Source organism: Epinephelus moara, chromosome 11 (assembly GCF_006386435.1).
Source record: "Epinephelus moara isolate mb chromosome 11, YSFRI_EMoa_1.0, whole genome shotgun sequence".
In the NCBI taxonomy this organism is placed as follows: domain Eukaryota; kingdom Metazoa; phylum Chordata; class Actinopteri; order Perciformes; family Serranidae; genus Epinephelus; species Epinephelus moara.
This window is the reverse complement of record NC_065516.1, coordinates 24,023,848-24,048,529: the sequence shown is the minus strand read 5'-3', so window position 1 is coordinate 24,048,529 and position 24,682 is coordinate 24,023,848. Positions and strand designations below refer to the sequence as shown.

At 41.1% G+C, this 24,682-nt stretch overlaps 1 protein-coding gene across 1 annotated transcript in view; it reads left to right on the top strand.

The window, feature by feature from the left end:
- Positions 1 to 24,682, top strand: part of cntnap2a (contactin associated protein 2a) — a 454,430-nt gene that overhangs the window by 273,535 nt on the left and 156,213 nt on the right. Inside the window, exons 11-14 of the mRNA XM_050057256.1 lie at positions 7,892 to 8,054; positions 16,112 to 16,218; positions 20,219 to 20,338; positions 21,357 to 21,472. Of these exons, the coding sequence (XP_049913213.1) occupies positions 7,892 to 8,054; positions 16,112 to 16,218; positions 20,219 to 20,338; positions 21,357 to 21,472 (506 nt within the window). The remainder of the gene's footprint in view (positions 1 to 7,891; positions 8,055 to 16,111; positions 16,219 to 20,218; positions 20,339 to 21,356; positions 21,473 to 24,682) is intronic.

The following is a 24,682-nucleotide window of genomic DNA, read 5'->3' as shown; positions in this document are numbered from 1 at the left end:
AGCACAGAGGTAACCGAATAATATACTGAGGGTACAAAAGGTAGTTTAGCCTTTGGCTTGCCCTCAATTACTCTCTCTGATCGTTCAGCTTGATGAGTCAGAGAGGCCGACCGCATTAAGCTGTCCTAAAGCTCCCTAACAATATTCCATCGGCACTTTCTATGTGACTGCTCTGTCAGAGTGCCACAATTAGCAGAAAGCCCTCAGTATCATGAACAATGCATGTTCTTTTATAAACAGGATGAGGCTTCAGATAATTGCTGAGAGTCGTGTGTAGGTTTGGTCATCCAGGTGGCCATCTGCTTTGAATCTCATGGCTTGAAGGCATCAGTCTGCTGTGTTTTCATTGGCAACAGTTGCTGATTTGTGACCACAGATTGAACCAACCAAACCAACTCCATAAACAAAGTAATACTGCTACTACCACTTAAGCTGACTGTATTAGAATTAGAATATGTCTGCTGTGGGATGTCACAAGAACCAGTACTTTGGTATTAATCAAGTCACTTTTTTCTCATATAACATATTTAAAATCAACAGGAGTTGAGCCAAAGTGCTTCCCAGTCACCTCAACACAAGTTTACATGATTAAAAAGTAGATCTTTGCATCTTTGGCTTTGATTTGAAATTGCCAGTGCCTGAACAGGACCTGACGTGGGACGAGAGGCTACTCCAGAGCCTGGGAGCAGCAACAGAAAAAGCTCGGTCACCTTTGCTTTTGAGGCGTGACTGAGGGAGGGAGAGGAGTTTTTGTGAGAATGACCTGGGTGACCTAGCGGGACAATATGGAATTAGCAAGTCAGTGATGTACTGTGGAGCTAATCCATTTAGGGGTTTGGGATTTTAAAATCAATTCTGTATTTCACTGGTGACTAATGCAAGTGAGCCAGAACAGTTAAGAGTCTAGCAGCTGCATTTTGAAGTTAGGGATACAAGTTAACCCCAAACCCGATGCCAAAACTCTGAAGTCAGTCAACACACACAGAGGCACCCTGTAGCGACAGTATGAGACACATCAGGCAACTGCATTTTTGACGCTTCTGACAACTACTGAAGTATAAAGAGCGAGAAAACCACATAGGGCAGGCTGGAGCGCAGGTGAATGGTTCAAACAAACACAGAACTTCCACCTGGGAGTTGGCTGTTGGTGTCTCATGTGAAACATTTTGACCCTACGCACGTAGCCTACGCATGTCGCCTATGCCCCTGTGAGCATTTTTACGTCTGTGGTGGTGTGTCTGTGTCACTCTGCAGTTACACCTCCAGTTTCTGTGAAGTGCTGTAAAGTTAAGTTGATTCAAAACACACATTAAACACACATTAAACATGGCTTCATAGAGACAATTTCAAACACAAGAACACAAATCAGCTTCACTATAACTCGCAGCACTCACAGACCAACACTTGCGTTAATCCGGACACATTTTCCCCACAAATACAACATGCTAAAGCTATTAGCACAAGCCTATGGCATTTTACATTGTAGAAATTAGCCTAGCAGCTAGCGATCTTTTCCTCTTCTCATGTAAAACCAGGGACAACGGCAACATTTGACAAAGGTAATGACACACAGCTTGGCTCCATAACAACTCACAAGGTTCACCGACAAAGCAACTGTCCTGTACTAAACATGTTTTTTAAACAAATACAACATGCTAACATTATTAGCACAAGCCTATGGCATTTTACATTGTATTGATTAGCCTAGCGGCCGGCAATCTTTCCCTCTTCTCATATGAAACCTGGATAAATCCCGAAGTATAAATCCCTGAAGGATAAATCACACACAAGACTTAAAATGCTATTTTAATGGAGGCTTTATTGTCTTCACAATTTATAGTTTCTTATCTGTGAACTAAAAGTAAATACAAGCTCCATTTCCCCTGCGACGCGTAGTTACAATCCTGGTGAGGTGCACGTCAGGCTACATCTTAGGTTGCGGCGAATTGTCGCACGTCGCAAGTTTTAATTCCACCGACATTTGTAATAACACTAAATTTCTGGTATGGTGACATGCCTAGTCTGCTGCCATGTCTGTCTTGTTTTAGTTTGTCCTCTCTTCATCTAAGTGTGATGCATGTAGTGGACATATTATAGTGTTTGCCTTACATATAATGTGAATTATGGACATGAAAACTGCTAGTAAGCTGGGTCCAATGGCAAATACACTACTATGGAATATGAGCCACTGTAGAAACCTTGCCTGGCTGTCAGAGGGAAGAGGGTTTGACTATCTGTCCGTTTCCATATTCGTCATTTTATATATTTTTTCCCACTGCGGCTAAATGTTTATTAGGCATGTCCAATTGCTACATTAAACCGAATTAGTACTTATTAGTATTATATTGAAGTTTGACTGCCACACATATGCAGGGCCATGCACACATTATGCTTACACACACACACGAAGACACAGTGTTTCATGTGATACTTAAAGCATAGTATGATTAAAGTAAGAGAGGATCAGTGCACCTGGGTAACAGGTAATTTTGCTTTCAAGGCATCTAAACAAACACTGTGCGCCTACATACACAAACAAAGGTTGTGGACAAGAAGGCATTACGTGAACTAATTACCAGTTTGAGTTTAATCAAATGGAAAGTGAGCTTGCGTGTATGTGGGTGATCTTCTCTTTTAGAGTGGACAGAATATCACCACATGCTCATGATTAGTTTTAGTGTCCTCCAGGCCAAACACTGTGTCTCCATTAAATGTGAAACATGTAAAACACTTCGCCAGAGGCTGCTAGACTTCTCTCACTGCCAAGCTCCAAAAATACAAATAAAGACCAGCCAGCTACTGTTTGTTTGTCCGACCAGCGATCATTATGAGCCGGGACGTTTTTGCATCAGAAATGTCACCCAGCACTTAAACAACAGGTTCCCTCCGTACAGCAGTCCATCTTTCCTTTCTAATTAAAGGAAACTCATTTTTTAAACACAACAGAGCTCCTTAATGCTTTTAGATAGCATTAATATTAATACCATGGAGCTGTAATTCGATGCAAAGACAAGCATGCTGACATAAAAATATTTTCAAATTAATGCTTTAATTAACTTAATAAATCACCTAATTTGCTTACGCGGTTATGTTTAATGTATTTTGATGACTAAGACGGGACATTACGCAGCTCAAGTACCATTCCCAAAGAGTTTAGAGGCTAAGTTATGCCGACAATACTTTTCCCTTTCTTTATTTTGCTTCCGACCTTTTTAGTTTGCATTGTGCAATGTTTGTGTCAGTTAATATCCCTGAGACAAGCTCTACTTTAAACAGTAACATTGCACCATGCCAGGTCTTGTTCTTCATACACTGAGGTGGCGTATTCCTTGAGAACAGTTTTCTTCGAGTTCAGAGGCATTAAAGTAACCAGTCAAGACTGTTGCCTTAAATATAATTGCCCTGCTTTTTCTGATTCTGTGGCATTAAAATTCACGTGGCACAGCCTAAACCCAAGGTTACAGAGTTACAGGATATTATACTTTAGATGTCAGAGGGAGGAAAAGGCTTGGCTCTGAGCCCCTGACATCCTATCTTCAACTATGCCTGCTTTCTTAATTCTGTTCTCTGTTTTTCCTTTTCTCCGCTTTGACTCCCTCCCTCCTTTCTTCCGTTCTCTCCAATTTCTCAGTTTATCTCCTCTTCTCCATTTTTTGGCCCTCATCCTCTCCTCTTCCCTCTCATCCCTCTTATCCTCTTTAACCGGCTCGACCCCTTCCTTTGCCTCCCCTCGTCTCCGCTCCTCTCCTCTCATCTCCACCCCTCTATCCTCCGAGCGTCTGCTTTTAGAAGCAGCCTCCTGAACCCAAAGCCTATTTTACGGGGAGTAGTTTCTCACTCCTGACGCTGCGCTTAGAGAAATTAGTAAGTGACTGACACGAGACATCCACAAATTGAATTTCTCAAGAGGGGAGACAGACGGACACTCACACAAACACACACATACACAAGGCCATAAAGTTATGCTCTTCTCCCTGCAGGAACAGGGGACAAATGGATATACTAATGAAATAGTAGTCAATTATGGGATGTTCCACCCTGGAGCATGTTGGTGTTTGATAACTGGAGGGGGGGAAGCGTTCTGTGTTTCCATTATTAGTTTTGCAATCTCCACTTCCTTAACAATTTTATAACTCTGCTGTGCTGCTTCAAACTGTGTCACAGCATTTCTTTGCTCATTGCTCCTTTTGTCATCATTTTGCAAGCATTATGTTTTCTCTCACATTTCTTATTTGCGTATGAATATATGAAGGTCTCGTAAGTCTTAAACTTTGCTTTTCCGTTGCAATCTACAGCGTGTTAAGATGAGAAACCTTTCTGACCTTTAAAAATGAAGTGTTACTGACACTCCAGTTCGTTTATTCGGTTACTTTCAGTATATAAGATTTTTCACAGATTTCAAAATAATCTCTCTAACACATGTAGTGTGAAATAATAATCACAGTATATGTTTTTCTAGCTTCTATATACTGTCTGCTCTTCCTTTTCATCTTAAAGCTTGTGATGAATTAGACATATGACTCTGACGCTCACGCTATCACAGAGTGTGAACCCTGCCCTTTTGTGTATGTGCTGCATTCTTGTGCACATAGCGGGTACATACTGTCCTTAAACTGTGTCCAGTAGTGTTTGAGACACTCGTGTGAAGGTGCGTGGAGTATGAGTAGCAGTGTTTGTTTGTTTTAACAGTTAAGGGGAATTGCTCAGGGAGAAATAGCAGCAGGTGGTTAATGGATAAGCACAATTTTTCCTGGTGTGAATTTGGGAATTTGAGAATCTACATATTGTTGTTGGCAACATTTAACGTCTCCTCTGAATATGTTGTGGAGTTGCAGCCTCGGAATATTTGTTTATTTCGACGTCTAAGCATTTTTGGCCGATTTCCAGCCTACCTCTCCTGAAAGCAGATACGTCCCCGAAATGTGTTGTACCTCTCCTGAAAGCAGATACGTCCCCGAAATGTGTTGGGATGTGGAAACAAGTGCTCTGAAGCCTGTGAGCCAGCCGCGCCAGTCAGATGGTGTTCAGGTAGCAGAGAGCTGGTGCTGGTCTTCCAGTGTGTATTGTAAGAGAGGCTCTTTGGGCACAGCAGGGGGGCTGTGATAGAGTGCCAGCAAGACTGCAGGGGATTATTGCTGCTGTTCCAGATCTGGAGGGGTTATAAGAGATAGAGCTTTTGTTTATACTACAAATTAAAACCACACGGCATCGTTGCTTTCGGGGGGGAAAAAATAAAATGTGGTCAGACATTCTTAGCTTGGATTTAGGCTACGGGTGTGTGTGATAGCTTGAGGATGTACAGATGTATGACCACGTCTATGCTTTGTTTGCCAACTGTTTGTCTCTGTTTGTATCTGACTCGTTAATCTGTGTCTGTATCTTCCTCTGTTTGTCGCCACAGCTGCAATACAGCAATCTGGCTGATACATTGATACATTGCTGGTCATGGCTTTAGAGCAACAATATGGGAAAACATGATGCTTTGACCAAAACATGAATTATTTAGCCAGCTCATATTCATTGATTATGCAAATTACCAGAGGTACCATACTGAAAGTGTTTGTTGGAAATGGGACCAAAGTGACGCAAGGGAGCTGCCCAGTACAGCCACGAATGTCTCTGAGAGGATACAGGATGTTAAAGGGACAGTTCACCCTAAAATCAAAAATACAGATTTTCCCTCTTACCTGTAGTGCTGTTTATCAATGCAGATTGTTTTGGTGTGAGTTGCCAAGTGCTGGAGATATTGTAGAGATGTCTGCCTTCTCTCTGCCTTCTCTCAAACATAGTGGAACTAGATGGCACTCGGCTCATGGTGCTCAAAGCACCAAAAAAAAGAAAAACTCAACTCAACAATGTCTCTTTCCAGAAATCATGACCTGGTTACAAAAAGTAATCCACAGACCATGTTGTGAGCAGTTTCTTGTAGGAACTATTTTCTTTCTACCGAACTACACCCACCAACCATATCAACGGTTGTCTTATCAACTATCTTGAGTAACCGTGTGTATTTGAGAGAGGGTGGACATCTTTACAGCTAATATCTCCAACACTTGGCCACTCAAACCAAAACAATCTAGATAGATAAACAGCACTACAGGTAAGAGGGAATATATGTATTTTAGATTTAGGGGTGAACTGTCCTTTTAAGTGGTTACCTAAAGGTACTTTAAAAAGATTGATTTCAGGCAGAGGTGAGGGATAACATGCTTGTTTGTTTTTTTATTAGACACTATCAAAATTTCTTTAATCCGAAACTTTTTTTTAATCAAATGAGACATAACCAGTTTCAGTAGAAATTTAGAAGCAGAGAAACATTTTCAGTTGCAGTGTCTTGAAAATTCACTCCATACAAAATGAGCAATATGTGAGCCCTAAACAGATGACACCCAAAAAGAATGTAGTACATTTTCGCAGAGTTAAATTGGAAAAACTACCCGTCAGTGGTGTAGATAGAAAAACAGAGCACCCACCCCCTGTTGGCTTTCACAGCCCAGCAACATACATTCATCCACCCATCCCTCGTTCCATGCGTTGCACCGTTTGTTGTGCCAAACTGTCAGGAAGGCTGCATTTCCTTTGCATTCATATGCTATCCACAGCAGCACACAAAGTGCTGCCAGCCAGCTGCAGTCTGCTCTGTTTCCCATCTTCTCTCTCCCGTTCCATCTCTCCCTCTCTCCTTTCACTGTCTGTCTGTCTCCCACTCCTCTGGAAAGACAGCAGACAGGTGTGGCAAGAGAAGAGACAGATGGCAAGGATGACAGGAGAAACTTTTGGGGGAGGAAATGAAAATCAGAAGATGTGAAGAAAAGGATGAATCCAGCACAAACACACACACACACACACACACACAGGCTGGCACACACATTTTACTTTTCTGCTGGTTTATTTGCTGGCATATCAGCAAGCCACATAAACTACAATTATGTTGGTGCACACACACACACACACACACACACACACACACACACACACACACTCACAGTGCATATGCCCTCTATAATAAGCCTTTTTGATGCTTTGGCCTTGAGGCTAATAGGCATGCTGGAGAGTGTGACAGCTTATAACATCACAATGATGAAGATGTCATTGAGCGGCAGTGTTTTATGAGTGACCTGTGTGCTTGTGGCAAAGATTGAATTCCAGGCTCGCATCTCCTATACCTGACTGTGCATGTACACTCTATAACGCCTCTGGATATGCACGTGAACACATATACTGTAAACCTGTGCATGAAGACAAAGTTGTTTATGTAAAATATACACACATATCACATATCCACGGGCTTCAATTTGTGCAACTGACTTTGCATGCACACACACCATATGCACACAGCTATGTCCTAGCCTTGTCCTCGTTTCAGTCAAGGCCCAGTGCTACCTCTGGACGGGCCATTGACTCTTGTATCCCATAAAGGTACTGTATATAGTAAAACCTATATGTCCTCTGGTGTATTGCGGCCTTAGCACCAGTATTAAGGCTAATGGGCCTTGTGGATAAGCTCTAAAACACGAGGACTGATGAAGGTTCATGGCTTTAAAAAGTGACAATAACCAGCCAGGAGCCAGGTCTGTTGTTCCTCGTCAAGGATGATACCGCTGTTAAGTCTGATGTCTACTTCTACAGAAGGTCGTCTTTTCATGATGCGTATTAAAGCCTAGATCAAAAGAAATCCATCTCTTCTTGTTTATTGTCAGCTTCCCACACCCTTTCACCTCTTTCGCTTCTTTCTTTGAACAAAAGCTGCTGTGCATCCCTTTGTTTCAGCTCCTTCTCAAATTCTGTTCAGAATTCAGTTGACTGATCTCCAACGCTCTTGCTTTTGTAATAGTAAAAGAATCTGTAATAAAGTTTTATTTTTTGCTTTTCTTTCTTTCGCTGGTTTCAGGGTATTTTCTCCAGACGCTGTTCCCACCCTCCCAGCGTTCCTTCCAGGGCTGCATGCAAGCGATCTTGGTGGACGACCAACCGGCTGATTTGCACGAGGTAGAAAAAGGCACTATTGGAGCGTTTGAGAATGTCAGCCTAGACATGTGTGCAATCATAGACAGGTAAGAGCTATAATTCCTGCATGCACGCGCTTCCACACAATCATTCATTAATGAATATACACACTCAGTCATATGCGAAGCACTAAAACAATGTGTCATGAGTGTCATAAATCAAATGGGTTTAAATTGGAAGAGTCATATAAACAGAGTCTCTGAATTCTTATCTAGAGATGTATGACTCAGGGCTCTGGGTGTTGTGGCTGTTTTTTTGTGTGCTTGTCATACTGATAAATGGATATAATTGATGCGGTGGATTCACAGTGTGGGGGGATGTGTGTAAACAGTACATTTTTTTCATTTTTAACTGAAAGAAAAGAGTAGGTTTCAGCCTTGGAAAACACTATATGATCTTAATCAAACATCAAAATTGAGCCACGCGTTTCTCTATTTCACTGCCAAGTATGGCAGAGCTGGAGATTCTGCACAGCACGTCCCAGTGTTGGCTCACTGGAAGCATTCGTTACAACTTGTTGACATTCCAATTTATTTCCTTGTCATAGACTAGACAAATACATCGGGACGGATTTGCCATATACGAAGTCATCCATGCCTTTAGCTCAATATGAGAACTTCTTTCGGTGAATCCGATGCCTGTGTGCAAAACATTTAAACTTTGTTGGACTGATTTAACCTCCAGGGACTAAGCCTTGCCCTATGTTGAATAAAAGTTTTTTTCCATCAGGGCACAGACATAAAGAAACTTTCACTGGTTATTAGAAACATGGAGCATGGATCGCACTGTTAACATAAATGTGACTAGGAAGCCACAATAAGGAGTTCACCTTGTGCTGATTGGAACAGCATTTTCCACGAACTGAGTGATTTGTTTTCAAGTTAGGTTTGTCAATAACACTTACCTTCATCAATATCCTTGCCCAGAGAAGTAGACACCAACTGCCACTGCTTGATTTAGATCAATTTTGTCCTCACTTCAAGAGCGGTCTGGCTTACTGGGATGCTTAACTTTGGACCATGGCTTAGTCACATTAATACAGATAGACACATTTCAAAAAGCTGTTCATGTGTCGAGCAGAGTATTTGTACTGAAAAGCTTTACCGGATCCTTGAAAGTTGTCAGTCCATACTGAAACACCAAAGCAATCAAAAGTTCAATTTTGTCACCTGTGTCTCTATTAAAGAATAGTGATGAGATTGAAGATCGTAAGTGCTACCTTATAGCCAATTTTAACAGATACAAGACTGAGGCTGTATCTGAACAACTGCATTACGACCTTTGGTGAAACCACCACCACTTACATGAAGTCATCTGACATAGTATATAGTAGTATCTAGGCAGCACGGTGGTGCAGTGGTTAACATTGACGCCTCACAATAAGAGGGTTGGGGGAGCCCTTCTGTGCGGAGTTTGCATGTTCTCCCCGTGTCAGTGTTGGTTTTCTCCGGGTGCTCCGGCTTCTTCCCATAGTCCAAAGACATGCAGGTTAATTGGTGACTCTGAATTGTCCGTAGGTGTGAATGTGAGTGTGAATGGTTGTCTGTCTCTATCGCCCTTTTGAAACAGGAATTGTGCGAATTTGCAGGAAAGCCCAATCAGTCTTTTTTCAGCATTGGCAGTATAAAGTGCAGCAAAATGCCGCCTACCTACTTCTGTTCATGCAGAATGCGCCTTTTTCGGGGCAATGGGGGGCGTGAGCAAGTAAGAAAACGTGTAGCTCAGCGTGTGATGTAAACAGTGACGTGGGAGGGAAGCCGCGGCTGGTCAGTCCTTCGGTGATTCTCTCATAAGTTGGCCCATCCTTCACCGTCCCCATCATCTGACGGTTAATGGCCTCTTCGTTTGCGAGGACAAGGAGGGTGCACAATTCCTTGTCTCCCCAGTTGCTCATCTTTACAGTTGCCCCTGCCCTTCATCAGACATGAAGTGAATGCATTCACTTCATGTCTGATGAAGGGCAGGGGCCCGAAACGTAACACATGAATAAATTGTTCAAGGAGCAGCTTCTGGTGTGCGGACTTTATCTTTTATTCCATACTTACCTTTTGGTCCAGCACCCAGCATTAAATTTTTTTGGGATGTGCGTGCTACTTTTACCTGTTATTGGATGTACTATTAGAACGTGGCCTTTTAATTGGGAAGTACTTTACCATACATGTGAAGACTGAACTTGTAATAAGTTGGGGGTTTTGTCCACTTAGGGGCAGCGAAAACAAGCTGTGAACACAACGCTGACATATTACCACATTATAAAATGATATGCTGGACTTGTTAGCATACAGTTACCTTCTTTACACATCCAGCAGATGTCATGTTTCTGGCCAACTGACAAATGTATATTCAATGTTGACTCTACTTTAAGCTCTGTATCTGGTTTCCACTAACTCCTGGGAGAAATGTTTGGCTCTTTAGCTACTAAATTTTTCACAATGTTTTCCAACTTGTCACTTAGTTTGGGCAGGTAGCATACAGTGTGTTTTTAGAGCTTTTTCACTGTAAACAGCTGCCTGCTGTGGCCAAAAGCAACGCTATGAAAAGCAGTGAGAGTGAACCAAAACAGAACAATGGAAAAACTGAGTTTAAATATGGTATATATAACTCTGTCAAGCTGAGGGAAACTGCAGTCGAGTGATAATTGTTTGATTCACCACTACGCATGACCCCTTTCACATGTTGTGTAGTAATTTGACTCATTGTTGGTATAAAAGTATTGATTAAAGCTGCATTAACAATCATATGTTAGCACTTTTAATTAATTAAAACAAAGAAAAAAACTATTATTCCAGTCCATACTATGGTGTTAAACTTCACACATGTCTGTTTTATAGTGAAACAAATCTGGTTAAAGTATAATTTTGGTCACAGACGCCTCTTAAAATTTGATGAAGCCCTCACTTTTTAAAGTTCTCATGCCTGTGTTTAATTGATGGATTTGCTGGCAGCCCTCTGCTATCATTTGTTTTGCCATTGCAATGTGAGGTAATGTAGTATGAAATTATTATTATTATTGCAGATTGTGGTGCATTAGCACTGCTGATAGTTGTTAGCAGCAGGCGGACTGTTGTCAGATTTTTAGAGCAAACTCTTGTCAAGATCCTAAGATGTCTACACCAGTTTCCTACCCCTGCTTTTGCCCATATCTATTACTTCAACTGTTGTGGATCTGCCCTGCAGTACTTGAGGTGGGCCCTGTCCTTCCATGGAAGATGAATGGGTGCAGAGTTACCATCTAACTAATCAGAATGTCTTTGAAGGCGGTTCAATAGACCTGTCTGACCTCCTTTTGATCAATGCCGTTCCACTGTGGGATTCTGTTTAGGCTGAAATGGCTGTTTAGGCAAAGCATGCACACACATCTCCACAGACACACACTCGTGCTGACACACCCGGGGGCAAGGCATGCAAATTCACATATTCCACAATGTCACTGTCATTCTGTAAGAGCACTGCAACAATACACACATGAAAGCATTAACACACTCTAGAGGTGCACCATTCTCTTCATATGTCTTGCTTTTTCCCTCACACAAAGCCCAGAGCATATGTAGTTAGTGTACTTCAGTGCTCACAGCTTGCTGAGCGTAATATCTTTTGTGATTGTCAGTGCCTGTCAATCACAGCCCATTGTGAAAGCACAAAGTCATTTTAACTGCACTTGTTAGCCGGGTAAAGCTACGAAGCATCGTGGCATACTTGGATCACCGGCATATTCAAATTTTCTTTTTCATTTACAGTACATGTAATGGCATTTATAGAAAGTCAAGGTTTAATATGATTTGAAATCCATTGTGTGTGCTCAGAGCTCACTTTTATATCAAGTATGTAGGAATATAATTTAATAAGAATTTCATAAAAAGCTGAAGCTGATTGAAAATGTAATATAAACCACTATTTGCCAGTAATATCAATAAATGTCCTGTTTGATATTGTAATAACATCTTTACAGATAGGGATAGGGTGAGGAGCATGAACATCTGGAAGGAGCTCGGAGTAGAGCTGTTACTCCTCCACGTCAAAAGGGGTCAGTTGAGGTGGTTCGGGCATCTGATCAGGATCCTCCTGGGCGCCTCCTGTTGGATTTGTTCCGGGCATGTCCTACTAGTAGGAGCCCCCAGGGCAGACCCAGAACACGCTGGAGGCATTACATATCTCATCTGGCATGGGAACGCCTTGGGGTCCCCCAGGAGGAGCTGGAAAGCGTTGCTGGGAGAGGGATGTCTGGGGTGCTTTGCTTGGCCTGCTGCCCCTGCGACCCGGCCCCGGATAAGCAGATGAAAATTAATGGATGAATGGATCTTTACAGATAATATAATACTTTCAAGTTGAATCAAGTTGAAATAATTTGGAGAGATAATAATGTAAGAAAAGTATGCTTTTTTTTCCTCGGAAATGTACGCTGCGGAAGTATACAACATTTAGTGGTAGTTAGTGCCACATTAGCCTGCTGAAAACACTCACATTGGACATTGATTTCATGGTTGGAAATATAAACTCTTGGATTTATCTAGAATTTGGATTTTACAACAAATGACAGGGGTTGTCAGTTAAAGATGCATTAAACTAAAATCCCTTTCAGTAGGAAATAAATCTGCCCATACCCATGCTGATTAGTAGTTGTGAAAGCATCGTCTATTAGTCCAGGTTGGATCTTAGATTAGACACCATCAGAGGACGACAAAAGCTGCAGAAGATAGCTGATGTTACACAAGCGAATGATGAAGACAATGCAGTTGATTCAGTCTCAATGAAATGTTTTTTTTAATCTGAGCCTCGACTGATCGCCTCAAATTTCTGCGTTCAAAATGGTTTTCAAGTCGAATTTTAAATTAAGAGAAAAGTTGACCTTAATACTTAAATACATTTGAGAGAAGAAACTTCTTTTTAACTCAATGGCATCTCCACAAAATATGATGGGAGGATGGAGTCAAAGATTTTTTAGTTTGATAGGGAGGCCTGACCACAAGAGTTTTAAAACCACTGTTTAATCTTCAGTAAAAGTTCTGGGTACCTTTCAGCAAGCAACCATGACACTAACAAACCAATCGCCCTAGTATTTTGTAGGCACATTTATGACTGTATTGTCGGGGCCCTCCTATGGTGATTGTGATTCACAATTGTTTGAAAACCTGTTTTATTGACTGTTTCACTGATGTTTGACTTCTCTATCCTCTTAACCCATAGGGGGCACATTGCTCAACAAAACCATGTAGCAAAATAAAGCAAAAGGGTTTTCAGAAATCATTTCAGCTAAAAACAAGAAGTCTTACTATTTGTAGCAGGCCATATTTTCATAAGTGCTATATCGTAGGCAACTGGACTTGCTTGCGTCCAGTTGCCTACGATATAGCACTTAAGATTACCATGACCTGGATGACTGACAATCTTCACCGACAACCAGGCCATATTTTGGCCTTTGTCGTGGCTCAAAAACTGACATCTACAAACAAGTTTGGTCTCATTTGGAACTGGGACATCTAGTAGTAGTGTCACCCAACGTGTCTTTTTCTGCATCAGTCAACACAGAGCCAAGATATCCTTAGAGAGGTGGATGAAATGTCATTTTTCCACCCATATTTTTCTACAGCCACTACATCTCTCCGTCTTTCCACACATACTTACAATACAGTCTATTCATAAAACACTCCAGCACTTTACACTCTTTCTAGCCCTTGTAACCTTGTTGCTGCAGTGCTTTTTCAGAGAGTAAGAAAGTATATGTGTGAGTTTATGTCACTCCAGGGTTGACAGCTTGCAAAACATCCACAAATATGAAAACAAATGTGAGTCCATTTTATGAGCGCTCATATACAGAGACATAAAAGTATACACAGTTAGAGATGCTCCAATGTCAGTGAACTCTTTATATATCATATGAACACGTCTGCAGCTGTATATCACTTCATGGTCACTGGAGGTATGACATCAGTGATCGTCTTGTCTCCCTCTGGAGATGGACTGTCTCTGTGCCCTGAACTTCCTGACTCCCACCATGGCTAAAGAACTATTAAAGGATCCCTGCAGCACATATGAGTCAGTGTTTGTTTTTCCTCCAGCTGGCTTTCCTCTTAACATCACTTTGATTCATTCACATAATCAGACTCAGATATTTTAATCACATAACTTGTGCATGAGTACATGTTTGCAAGTTTGCGTACGTAAAACCCAGCTCCAAGACTACAGTGCCTGGGGATCTATCCCCACCAGGCCTGCAGGCAGATCAAACCACGAAACTTTGATGTATTCAGGATTTGAGTTGGTATTCAAATTTTAACAAGAAGCCCAGTGATGTCTTAACTGCTACGTGCTCAGTGCTGTATTCACACTGAGGCGGATAACACTGTGTACTCGCACTACACTCCAGGTCCTTTTTTGAAATGTGGATACTGAATTGTGGCTAAAAATTCTCCCCTTTTTTTGGTTAAGAAACACAAACTCATGCATTTCTGGCATCATAAATATAAAACAGTAATTTATTGCATCTCGTAGTAATTTCTGTAATTTCAACTTTTTGCACTGACACAGTCAATGAAATGCTCTAATGACTAATGAAAACACCCACATTGTGTGGAAAGTTATTGGCATTTAAAATGAGCAATCACATCTCATCTCCGTGCTGACATGTCACAATTTTGGAAGTATCTTTTTGTTCTTGTTCACACTTTTAACTCAACAGAGATACTCCAGATATATCCGCTGTGAAAACACTGTCTAACAGTATAATTTCTTGATATGAAAAATAAGTCTTTCTTAGCGTGAACAAAGGGTTATAACATAGAGAGCAAAATGCTTATTCAAAGTAAGTACATAAGCAGCTGGTTACATATTCATGTCACAATAGCTGAAGGTGGTGCAGATGCTTTCTGATTGCTATGTTTAATCAATTGAAATATTTACACTCACCGTCAGGTATTACACTTATTACAAGAATCAGAACCTAGTGCTGGTCTTAGACTTTTAAATGTGTTTTGGGTTGTTTTCCACCAGAAATAATGCAAGGTGATCTTTTTCAAATAACCAATATTGTGTGGCAACACATGCTGCTGGCTGGTCTGTGGACATGTCTGCAGTAGACTGACAATGAGTCTTCACGCCCTCCCACTGTACAAAAATGAAGCCAAATTATCCCAGATATGAGTGCCACCATCTCGCAGTGGTGACGGCATTTGGAGCCGGAGTCTACACAGTAGTGATCGGAGAGTGGAGCTGCTGTATCGAGGTCCTGCCTATACACACACACCCGAATAATCATGAGCAGCACCATTGATCACAAGCACACCAACAGACAGGCACAAATGTCAATCATAAAGTTACACACTCTTTTTATAGCATCAAAAAACTAATTAAAATCAAACTTATCAGAAAAACGAACACCTGAGAAAACATTGGCAGGGTAAGACATACCTAAAATGACAGAAATTATTCTTGGGGAAAAATTATTTGAAATGTACTTTGAACTTGTAGTTTGTCCCATGTCCAATCTTCTAACATTGAGGGGACGGGGTTTATGACTTGTACTGCAGCCAGCCACCAGGGGGCGATATTTTTGGCTTCATTTTTGGGGAGCTATCATGTCGTCCATCTTTATATACAGTGTATTTTCCAGCTTTAGAAAGATGCCCCAGCTAGCTTAACACATCACCATTCATACTGTATCGTACTGTACCATTGTTTCACAAAAAGTTCAGAGATGTCAGGATATTCTGATCCAATCTGTCCGTCAGGAGTATTATGTAGGTTTCAGCCATGATCATAACTACCAGATGAATGTTTTTTGTTCAACATGCCAGTCAACATATTTAACATACAGTAATTGATGCATTAAACACACTGATGGTCATATCTAAATGTCTCCCACATGTGACAGATGTTTAGCAGGCCGTTTGCTAGCTGTTAATACTAGAAATACTGTATTCATATCAGCATAACCAGAGTTAAATCAGAGTTTATCTGATTCAAGCAGGCTGGTAGTGTAGAGGGAAGTATTGTGGAAGTGGGCAGTGTGTGCATGCGTGTGTGTGTGTGTGTGTGTGTGTGCTTCTGACCTATACATACATACATGTCATGTAAATGTTTTAAAACTAGTCTCTCATTCTTCCTCCAGGTGTATGCCTAATCACTGTGAACACGGCGGCCGGTGTAAACAGACGTGGGACAGTTTCAGCTGTACCTGTGATGGAACAGGATACACAGGAGCCACCTGCCACACATGTAAGTCTTTGAATGTGTGTGTATATTGTGCGTTTTCGCCCATCTGTTTTTTCCCCCTCTCTTAAACACGACTGTGTTCTGTTCCTTTTTGCCTTTGTTTGATTTCGCCTCTGTTCGCCTTTGAGTGATTAAGCTGTTTCTCCTTCCAAAGCCACAATCCTCAGCAGAGGGACAGATGAACTTTTGAAGTGTTCAGAGGCCAGGCTTTACTGACTGCGTTGTGCGTTTTGTTCTGGTCTGAGAAAAGGCAACCCGACCAAAAGCACCAGCACACAAAGAGAACAGAGTCGGAAAGAGAAAAAGCCAAAGAGGTTCTTTTAAAGGCTTAAAAATTTGAGAATGCCATCCCACCTCCCATGTGCCACAAATATTGTTCTCTTTTAAGAGAGGATGAGAGGGGAAAGTTTTGGAACTACTGTGTGTGTTCGACATAAAACAACAGATTTAATATAAATGTAGTGTGGGAAAATTAGATAGAGGAATAAAGTTAGTGAAAAAGACATTGCTAAGGATATAGCATCACAGAGTGACAGAGGACTTTGAATAACATCAGAACAGAAATAAATCATAGAAAAAACGAAGACACAAGCAGTGTAGTCTGTGTGTGTTTTTGTTTCAATATTTATAGAGGATTCATTCTTTAATACGAGATAGCTGAAGGCCTAGCAGAGGTGGTTGGTCGAATCAGGGGACCAGCCCGGAAAAAGCGAGTGAGGAGACTGGATGAAAAAGACATTCTGTTTAAAAATCTTGTGTTTTGTGAGTTGCCAAACTGGTTGCCAATTTTCAACCAGGTCTGCGTCGCCGCAGTGTGGGGAGGGCATGCAAATAAACAGTGTGCTGCCAGCTCCTGGAGCCCCCCACTCGTGCTGTGAGCAAAATCCACTGGTGCGTTTCGTGTCATGCAACACATTTTGGCTCCAGACACTCCCCACATTGTGGCGACACTGACCTGGTTGAAAATCGGCGAAGTATCCCTTTTAGTTCTAATGGTAAAACACAGGTTTATGAATCAATCAGTGGATTGACAGACGATACATTTTTAAAGATTTGTGATGAATAGTTATATTTCTATATCACTTATTTGGCAAAAATGTCAAAAAATATTTGCCAGTCCCAAACTCAGAAATAATTTATATCATTGTAAATGTTATATCTTTGGGTTATGGACTGTTATTTGTACAAAACAACCAATTAGTAAACATCATCTTGGGCGAGATCATTATGGGTATTTTCTCTATTTTCTGACATGTCATAGACCTAATACTTGATTAAATTAATCAAAAAATAATCAACAGATTAGTCAGTAATGAAAAGAAGTGTTGGTTATAGGCTGAAAGCTACTGATATCTTCCCTTGTAGTTTTTAACCCCTCCATACATAGTGGTCACTGCAGTAGACAGCTATTTAAATGCCAATTTTTGTATGAGCATGAGTTTTGATGCTATAGTTGCATGTAAGTCACTATAGTGGACCCTAGTGCATCATGCCATGCACTGCCACCCACTGGCCAGGTGTTGTCAGTGCAACACAAATCTCTCAAAACCAAGATGGCCGACGGAATGCCAGCAGTGTTGTGCAGTTCAGGAACATCTTGCCAATCCTTCTGTAATAGAGGTCCCTGGTAGGTAACATCTAAGGAGCAATACTGTTGCTAAATTTTCCAAGTATTAATTTTATGTTGTGAGGAAATTACAGTTAATCATCTGTACACTAAACTGGACATCAGGAAGGTACAGGAGGGAGAAGCAGAAAGAGAGGGGGGAGAAGTTGAGGAGTCCGAAGCAAAGTTCAACACCTTTGTATGGCACTGAACAGTATATGAACATGTTAAAATATGTGAACACACTAGCATTAAAATATATTTTTATAGTTTCACATGATACATATCATTTTTAAATAACTTGTTGAAAAATGCATGTCTAAGAAAATTAACTTCCGAATTTTTTTTCATGCCTAAAGAGGAATTAAACACTCAAGAAAAAAATATTGACTGTGGTCGTAATAATTCATGTATGAAAGGGTTTGGAAGGTTCACGTCCATTACTTTATTGTCTGTAATTCAGTTCTTGTGAAGGTTACAGTGAAGTGTAGATGTTACAAGGTGTTTAGTGATTTTATCTGGATATTTTATGCCCTTTTTTTGGAAGATAAATTTGCCAAACATGATTTATTTATTTATTCCCTCTAGAGCAAAGTCTCTAATTTTATCTGTTGGGCTGAATCTGTTTGTTGTGTCCCAGCACTGTGAAGCGCTCCTGGGAGACAAGTTGGTTAATCAGGTTCAATTGTGATACAGCCTCAAACCAATGGCTTTTAAGCAGAATATGTCCCTCAACATTTCTCTTGAGTTCTGTGCAGTCCCCTTTTAGATGGTTCAGGTCAGTTCCTCCAAACATCTGTCTCCTTGAAGAGCACGTGCTCTCGTCACGCAACTGTATCCCCTAAGAAAGGACAGAAAAAAGAGACATGCAGAAACAGAAACCTTTTTTTTTTTGTTAAGTCAGTATTAAGCCTGAGAACAGTCTCGCTGCAATCAAGGAAGTTTCACTCCCAAGTCACACTGTCACATTTCTCTTTGAAATGTAATTCTTCCTCCCCTCCTCTCTCTGTCTGTCTGTGTGTAGATCAACACAAACATAACATCAATATGTTGTCAGATAGATTGCTAGAGTGTGTGGGACAAGACACCACTTCTTGACAGGCTCTGAATAGAGACTGGCAACCACACGAAATTGCCTTCTGGAAGGAGGGAAAAAAGAAAACAACTTCGGACATTGATGTGCTATTTTAGATCCGTCCCGAAATTCTACAATTTAATTAATATTTGGTACATTACGTGACAGAAATAAATGTGTGGATATGCAGGCTGTTACTGGGGAGATGTATCAGCTTTGTTGTTGTTACTGTGCTCAGCATACGATAGTCATATAATATCATGACTTGCACTGATTCCTAACCTTACTTAACATATCTGAAAATAGCTAAGAGTGGCTCACTGTAATGACCTCTTCTCCAGCATCAACCATAGCATAGAAAATGAGAATGGCTGCCATGCCAGTATCTGAACACTTTTATATTCATGAGAGGATAAACCCCCGTAAAGAAATACTTCACTTCATTATTTGTATAACAATTACTCCCCATGTTACATTTAATTCGTGACGAAAACGTTGCTTTCTCGCATGCCTCCGCAGTGAACGAAGAATCCAAAAGTGGAGAAAGTTCTTGATCATTTGGAGTTAAAGGGTTTCACGTTTAACAACAGCAAAACTATATCAAAACATCCATTCACAAAATCTCACCATATAATCTGAGCCTCGATTACCCAGTCATACACGCAGTACTTCTCACACACATACATTTTAGCTAAAGCCTTACTATTTAAAACACCTCTGCATAAATAGTCTCATGCACAGGCTAGCAGTGTGTGAAACTGTTTATGTTTAAGTGCATTGAATAATGCAGTTCTAGTGAAAATGCATGAAGCACTGGATAAGTGAGACCTGGATTATACTGTACGAGTGATGTGAGAGTTTGTAAACAGACATTTGCTGATGTTAAACGCGGCCCCATGTCACTTCAACTCATCAAGCCTCATCAAAGCCTTCTTCAAGAATTCAGCATAACACGAGCTGAGTGATCAATGTACAAATAATAATTTGGGGGGTGAAATATTCCTTTAACACTGCCACCCTCAGGCCAACCTTCACATTTTTTACCCTACGAACTGAAAAGATCTTAGAGTAGCAAAGCTGTCTCTCCACTTTTCATCCATCGAACAACAGCACTGTTAAAAATCATTGTCATCAACATATATCTCAACAAGACACTATAAAGTGTTTCTTCAGAGCCTTTAACCCTTTAAAACAACATAATACACAATCTGTATTTGTCTCAGCATCACAGTCTCAATGGCTATGGATTTTTTGTATTGTTTCCTCCTTCTCCATGTTCTCATTTCCCCCCTTCTCTCTCTTTGCCCCTGCCACACCTCCAGCTATCTATGAGCCCTCATGTGAGGCCTATAAGCATCTGGGCAGGTCCTCCGACACCTACTGGATCGACCCTGACGGCAGCGGACCCCTCGGCCCCTTCAAAGTCAATTGCAACATGACAGGTGTGTGTGGGAGGGTCTGAAATCATTGTTCCGTGTGTGTGGTTTCATCTATGGTGCATCTATACCATGTGTATGTGCGTGCAGGTGTGTGCATGAGTCTGCACACTTTCCTACTCTGTCTAACCCCTGTGACCTGTAAGGGAAGAAAACTCTGCAGCCTTCCTCATCCTTAACCTCAGACAGCACCACTCTTAACCTGCTATACCTGGGGTTTCCATGGCAACACGGTCACCGCTACTGACATTTAACTCTGAAGGAGCAGCCACCGCAGGCACACACAAACACACACATGCACACCCACTACAAACACATATGAAACGAACCTGTTATGCAAACCTGAGGGTGCTCCAGCGGTCTGAGTGACACTTCTGTCACTCACAGACACACATACTGACACACGCACCTTACAAACTCAACACACACAAACACAAACACACACACAGAGTGGAATAAGTAGATAGTGTGGAACAGCAGAGCACGCAGGCAGAGCAAAGGCGAGACTTTTAATGAAATGTCACTGCACTCCGCTGGCTAGCCCCTTAGTCACGCTGAATAGCACACTCACACATCCCTCAGAAATGTTAAGAGTTTCTCTTCTCACATACACACACACCTCAGAGACCTGAAATACACACACATTCCCTGACTGACAGTGTGAATGAACAGGGAGATGTCTGAGTGACTGGCTCATGCTATAACAGCACAGAAGTGTCTATTAAACCCTGGAGTCTCATAGCTGTAACTTAGATTACACAGAAGGAACCTCACTGCCATGTCAGCCAAACTGCATCTGTGTGTGTGTGTGTGTGTGTGTGTGTGTGTGTGTGTGTGTGTGTGTGCGTGTGTGTGCGTGTGCATGTACAGTATACAATATATTATCACATGGGTGAATCTACTGTTTTGGTAAACGTATGTAATCTGTGTATACTTACTTAAACAAATGATTTACTATGTCTGACTGGTTTATTCTTGCAGTTAAAGAATAAATATTTACATGCTGATATGTCTGTGTGTGTAGAAGACAAAGTGTGGACAACAGTTATGAACAACCTGCCACCGAAAACTGCAGTGACTGGCTCCAGTAGAGAGAGACGCACCGTCCTACAGGTTAACTACAGTGCCTCTATGGACCAGGTAAGATTCTGTATAAAATAAAAGTAGTACAAAAAAATGTACATGGATTTACAAAATCCATAAATATACCCTTGAAACTATAAAAAGTATACATATATAAAATAAATCAACTGGCAATACCCTTCTGTTTTGGAAAAATCCTAAAGATCTGAGTTGTTTTCTTCCACCTGGACCTTTACGCTCTGCCATGTCTCCTGTACTCATCCAGCTGTAAGTTGTCACTCAGTGCTGACCAGCAGACCCACCCACACACACAGACCTGCATTTATTTTGACAGGCTGTTATGTTATGATGACTATAGCACATTCACATATAGGTTTTTGTCAGGCCGTGAGTGTCACATAGGTTTACAATACGACAGGATTATGGCAAAATAACCTGACGACACTGATCCCTGCGTGCATACAGCGAGAGAGGAGAGGTAGACACTGTGCAGCAGCAGAGTTTGCTCTGAGCAGTAGAAAATAGTCTGAAAATTCCGGACGTGCTCACAAAATATTTGTGACACCCAAGCCTAACAACGCCACTGTTTCCACACTACTGAAGTCGCTCCCCTTTTTGGAACGGAAAGGCTGAAGCATACCACACATCAAAAAATATGCACCTATTATTTTCAATGTACAACCCCACTACAGCAACGGCTAGATGCCCGTGTCGTATTTACGGCCTTGCCATCCCTGGATTCAAATGCATTTTTTCCCACTCACTCTCTGCTTGTACATACCAGCTCCCACAGCAGTTATTTTTCTCTGCTTCTATGGCAGCTCGACCCCTCTCGTCACTATTGATGTATAAAGAGACCTCTGTAGCTGCTGGTGTCTAGTGTGTGACGAACAATGGATGAGTACTTGACGTACCTCACATGATGTGTTTTCAGCTGAACTCTTTCACCGTGAAACCACAGGAAATTTTTGCTTTCAGTAATGCTTGTTGTTGCTGTGCGTAACAGCATGACATCATCCATGTCAACAAGTAAAAATAAAGCTAATATTGCAACGTTTGTTTTAGATTTTATGCAATTCTGCCGTCATACAAATCATGCACATCACTTGTACTGTAAGCACAAATGATGTGTTATGCTTATATGAAAATACAGAAACATGAGTCTTAAAGGTATATTAATAAATATGTGCATATTATGAGGTTTATATAAAGTTTTTAGGTATTTAAGATTGTAGCCATCAGGCTCTTAGTTTCATGCTAAAAGACTCTGTATCTAACATTTTGTGAATAGCATCATTGAATTGTAAGATATGATTTCATACTGGCAGGTGAACTCTCAACACAGTCAGCATCTATTTTGCTATAAAAGATAATATCCCACACTTGAAGGCAGGTCTAAAATACAAAGTATGGTACTGTGTTCTCTACTGTCCTCAACAACACCAGTTTCCAAACACAGTTGGTGGTTGAATTTTGCAGCCATTTCCTCGTACACTACACTGTGCCAGCATTTTCTACAGTGTCAGGTTTGCCTTCTCAGTTGTTTGCTGATCAAAAGCTCCTTTGTTTTTCTCACTCAAAACACACGGGAAAGAATCACCCTGTAATGGACTCCTACAAGTCACTCACACTGATCCACAAAGAACAGGAGTAGCACTCATGTGTGAATATTTGTCGACTCAGTGAATAAAAAAAGTGAACCAAAACCAAGTTCTCCTTTGTTGTCTCTTCATTTTTAATTTTATTGCTACTTTTTCAGCATTAGGAGAGCTGTGCATTGAGTTGTTTTTAAAGTTAGCCCAGTGCCTACAGAGTGCTCTTGAGAATCTAGTGAAACTCAATTGCCCAGTTTCCATAATTTATAAATCAATAAAGGAATACTGAGACTCAGCAAGAGTTGGCAAGCTGACCAGGTTGGTTTGAGCTTTTTCATATCCCCAGCCTGAGCGAGATAATCGAGTGTAGAAATCGGATGGATTTGTGATATATTCTGACATTGGTGCTTGATATTGTTCACACTGAAGACTACTCATCCTTCTACAGTCTTTGGCAGAGAGAGTGAAGTGAGTCATTCCTCTCTTTATCTTATGATGGCCATAAATACACAGAATAAACGAGTCTGTAACCATGGTAACATTTATGGTGTGCCTGCTTGTAGCCTACAAGCTTACATGATTTGCAGTGTCATAAACTGTAAAGCTAGTGACTGCAATGTTAAACGGTATAATGCAACCTTAATCTGTAACACTCTACTGATTCAGTCTTAATTCTATCAAATGCACAAGGATAATCTAACATCAGTGTTTCACCCTATTTCCCTACTGTCTGCTACATACGACTACCTGAATCTGCTCTCTTACACTAAAGCCCTCTGTCCACCAAGGCATTTTTTTCCAAGTTGAGATGCTTTAAATTGCATCTGGTTGCTATTATATGAAATGTCCAAGTAGAAATGTCGGGACAAGAAAGAGTACATACTCTGAATAAACGGAAAGCATGTAGGGAGAGAGGACGGACCCGCCAGTTCATGACAGGAAACATATACAATACTCAACAGCATTGTCTCTTGAAACAAAGAAATCATGAACTAGGTATTCAAGATAATCCACAGACCTTGTTGTGAGCAGTTTCATGTAGGTACTGTTTTCTTTCGACCAAACTACACCCGCCAACTGTATCACCATGCAGAAGCAAGCGTGCATTTAGTGCTAGTTGACCTAGTGCAGCTGCATTAATGGTACAGCTCAGCCAAGGAGGACACCATTTATGTTTACATCCCGCACTGTCATTAGCATAAGCTTCTGGTCCATGAGTAGATGCACGCTTCCTTCTGGGCTGTGGTACGGTTGGTCGGTGTAGTTCTATAGAAAGAAAATAGTTCTCACATGAAACTGCTCACAACAAGGTTTATGGATGCTTGCGTAATGCTGTCATGATTTCTAGGAAGAGATACATATAGTTGTTGACTTTTTCAGTGCACTTTGAGCATCACAGGAGAAGGCAGACATCTCAATGGCCGATATCTCCAAAACTCGGCAATTCAACCAAAACAATCTAGACTAACAAATAGCACCACACATAAGGGAAATTTTTGATTTTGATAATCTTCTGGTGAGGTGGTTCTGTAATTCACATGAAGAAACAAGTCATCTTTTTCAACTTATGTTGAGACAGCCGGTTGTCTCTCTCAGCCAAAACGTGAACTGTGTGTGAACTTTACAGGTTTCAACGCTCCAATGAGGAGTGACAGCAGTCTTTCTGTGTAAT